Source organism: Crocodylus porosus, unplaced genomic scaffold (assembly GCF_001723895.1).
Source record: "Crocodylus porosus isolate Cpor-Errol unplaced genomic scaffold, CroPor_comp1, whole genome shotgun sequence".
In the NCBI taxonomy this organism is placed as follows: Eukaryota; Metazoa; Chordata; order Crocodylia; family Crocodylidae; genus Crocodylus; species Crocodylus porosus.
In genome coordinates, this window is record NW_017728918.1 from 94,025,385 (window position 1) to 94,029,262 (window position 3,878).

Below are 3,878 nucleotides of genomic sequence, written 5' to 3' on the forward strand. Positions count from 1 at the left end.
TGAAGATGTTGAACAGTATGGGTCCAAGGACAGAGCCTTGGGGGACCCCACTGGTCACAGGACACCATGATGAATGACTGCCATCAATTACAACCCTCTGGGTCCGACCACGAAGCCAATTTCCCAGCCAGCAGATCATGGTGGACCCAAGGCCACAATTGGCCAGTTTCGCCAAGAGGTGATCATGGGATAACAGATCCTGTGCAGGAGCGGCAACTTGCTTAATTGGTAAGTCATTGAGCTTCTCATTATCTTCCTTTTTAACCCCTCCACCTTCTGTCCCTGTCTCTCTTGCTCCACTGTCCAGTAACAGGAGTAAAGGTTCCCTGTTACAGTCCCCTTTCTATAAATTTTGATTATTATCAATGGAAATATTTTTCCATTGGTCTGTGAGCGTGAAGCAAATTTGGTGTTTATCAATGTTTAACAATAAAAAAAATCAAATCCTACACTCTAACTATGGAGTGGTGGGGAATCAAGAGCTGTACATGTAACTGTCCACGTGTAACATGTGGCATTACAAAATGTAGTGCCTGTTTTAAAGAGGACCTTTTTTATGGTGGCTCTGCCATCCTTGTAGTACTACGAACAGCCTGAATGTATGCACAATTGATTTTTTTAGGACTATGTATGTATGTGTATGCATATCTACTATGTATATGATATTGCAAAAGTAACCTGTGTCCAAGGTCTTTGCAACATTAGACAGTGACACGAGCTGTAGCAAAATCCATAACTGTTTCTTTTTAGTTGTAGGCCAAAGCTACCAAACCAGAGAAGCAAAAGATCATACAACAAAAATATCTGGGAAGCAAGCAGTTTGCAGTTTGTTTGCTGATGAAACAGCCAGACTTGACAGGGCTTGGGACTTCATCAGTTTATTTCTTACTGTGGTCCATTGAAGCCTGAGGATAGAAACCTACCAAATTGCAGTTCCCAGGGAACTGTTTCAGATCTCCCTATTAAAATAATGGATCTCTTATCTCAGGGGTCAGCAGGCTGAAATAATACAGCTTGTCTAGGGCAGGCCAGTGCTTTGGAACCAAGCACCACCATGTTTCTTCCACCCAGTGCTAAATTATGGCTGACATTCATGTGACCCAGTTGCTGCTGGACACCACAGAATCTCCCCAGGGCCAAAATGCCACTGAATTACCCCACTGCCAAAGTGGCACTGATATTTGGGTTTTGTGGGCCAGATAAAATTTCTTGGTGAGTTGGTTCCAGCCTACAGGTCACAGGTTGTCAGCCCATTTCAAATATTACTGGGGACTTGTTTTGTTTTTGTATACACACCACTAGATACATCTATGTGTCCCACGATAAACTTGTTAAAACTTGTTAGAACACACAGTCCAACAAATGTCTGTCTAGGGCTTATACAAGTTTCTGCCTAGTGCTTGGAAAATAAAATATGCTCACACTCACCAGCCTTTCAGTCACCTTAAGGAAACCCTTTCCTGTCCTGTTTTGTGACTGATCCTCAGCTTCCTTTAGGCTGATCCTCAGCTTCCCCTCCCATCCCAACCCTTTTCCCCCTTTTCCTTTCCTCTCTTATTTTTCCCCCCATTCCAACTCCTTAAAAATATTGAACTTCCTTTTATGTTTTGGCTGCAAGGAAGATTTTGGCATAATAAACACAGAGAAAAAGAGCTGGTTTAGGAGAGCCATCCTAATGTAGAAGAAAAGAAATATAACTTTTCTACCAATTAAATCCCATCAGAGTTAAACAGAAATGCAGCCAGGCCCACAGGCTGCAGCAGTGGTGGTCAATAGAAACCCATTTTCCCCTGACCTATACAAATAGTGTCAGTACAGACAAGGATGTGGTAGATATGAGGAATCTGAGTGTGACATACCATATTTATATAAATCCAAGACAAGTCTGAATTTATGATGAGCCCCCAATAATTGGGTTCTATACATTACAAATTTGTTATAATTTTCCATATATAGAACCTAATTATTGGAGGGTCATCTTAAATTTGTCCCCAACTACAGGAAAGGTGCAGGCAGCTTGACCTCTACACTTTGCTCCCCTACCAGTTGCCCCAGTCTTGCCTTTGCCCCTGCTACCTATCCCCGCAGCTCCTGCCCCCCCACCTGATCACCAAGCCAACTCCATGTCACACTACTGCCCACCCCAGACCCTCACTGCTTCTCAACTCTCAGTGCCACCTGATCTCCATCACCCACTATCTTCTGATTCCTCACACTCACCGCTGCCCCATCCCCAGCCCAATTCCCCATGCCCCCATCCTCAACGTGTGTTTCTGTCTGATCCTGGACCCTAGCTGCTAGCTCCTGACCTGCACTTACTGCATTGCTCTGGCTGCTGCTCTAGCTCCTGCTCTGACTCCTGCTCTGGCTTCAGGCCCAGGTCCGGGCCAAGGTCAGAGGTGAAGTGCTGTACCCAAATCCAAACAAGGCTTGTTTTTCCCCACATTGCATGAGGGAAAAAACCTAGTCTTGGATTTGAGTAAATACAGTATCTCACAGTGAGTATAGGCAGACCTAACAATATTATTTCTATTAAAGGATACCAATGCAAGCTGTTATTATGTAACTTATGTCATCAAGATGCTGTATATGTACACCTGTAGCTAAACTTGAACTGTTAATTCGGGGTCAAAATTAGGGAAATTTAGCTCATTTGTATTGCTGCGGGCTCATGCAGTCTTTAAATCAGAACAGGTGCTCCCCTTGCCCTTTAAAAGCTATTTGTCCATAGCCTCCGACTCTTAGAAGCTGAGCTATGTATCAATTACCAATTAACAGCATCGTTGTGTGATTGATATTTAAAAGTTATGAATTACATTTCTTTTTACAATTCAACTCCTTAATGCATACTGCTGGTGTGACTTCTTTGCTGGGGAATACCTGAAAAAACACTACGCATTCAAATGCATACACCAGAGTAGAGTGGAAAATAGACCCAATGAATGAAATCTATTTGCTCATACACTAAAGATATCCCCACCTCCTATGTATTATGCACTGTTTTGCATCCAGATTTCTTGAAGTGGATTACCAATAAGATCTATATCATTAGCCCCATTTACACACATAGAAAAGAAAGTATTTTAACATAGAAATGTACTGCTGAAGACTTTTTAGAAGGATCACTTACCTTCTGTGCCCTGTTTCTGCTGCTCATAGACACATACCTATAAAGTACTCCCTATAAACAAGACTGATGGTCCTAGAAACTTGCAAATATTTATATAGTACCATCTGATCAACTGTGGAGGAATCTACTTGGAGGTTCATGTTGTTATTTTTTTTTTCCTCTCTCAGTCTTTATCTAGCTTTGAAATGAAGATTGAACCTTAGGTAAAGAAAAAATCATCAAATAAGGTAAATCATATGAATGTGAATATACTTCAGAAAGGCTATATATGCAAACCCAGTAATGACAATGACTTAGCTTCCTTGCACTTGCCTGAATGAAATAATTCAACAGTAAAATTATTGGACTGTCAGTCTGGCAGTTTTCATTTGCACGTTACCATTTCAGAACGGCAGCACCCTCAAGGAAGATGGGAGAGATGGACTGGAGTGAGGAAAACTGAGCATTTGGTCCCTACTAGTTTATCGGTGAAATTGATCTAACTCCTTTTCCATGGATTTGTACAGTGTGTCCACTTACTTAGCGACGTGGGTTGTGAGAGACAAATATGACCCTAGACAGTCTTTGAGACTGGGCCTGAGAGTCCCTTCTATGGCTCCTTCAAGGCAGACCTATGAGCCACACAGCACATTCATACACGGATTTTCTGTACCCAAACCTCAAATACAGCAGTTCTGCACAGAGAAGTATTTTTCACCATAGAAAATAACTCACCTGTGTGTTTCAGCTACTTGTTTGCCTTCTGTCA

The 3,878-nt window shown here is 42.1% G+C and overlaps 1 protein-coding gene across 1 annotated transcript in view; it reads right to left on the bottom strand.

Annotated features, from left to right (window-relative positions):
- The window catches only part of LOC109311961 (amine sulfotransferase-like), a 19,140-nt gene extending 15,963 nt beyond the window's left edge, over positions 1-3,177 (bottom strand). The window contains exon 1 of the mRNA XM_019537948.1: positions 3,131-3,177. Within this exon, the coding sequence (XP_019393493.1) occupies positions 3,131-3,157 (27 nt within the window). The 5' untranslated portion in view covers positions 3,158-3,177. The remainder of the gene's footprint in view (positions 1-3,130) is intronic.
- Between the last annotated feature and the right edge of the window lie 701 nt (positions 3,178-3,878).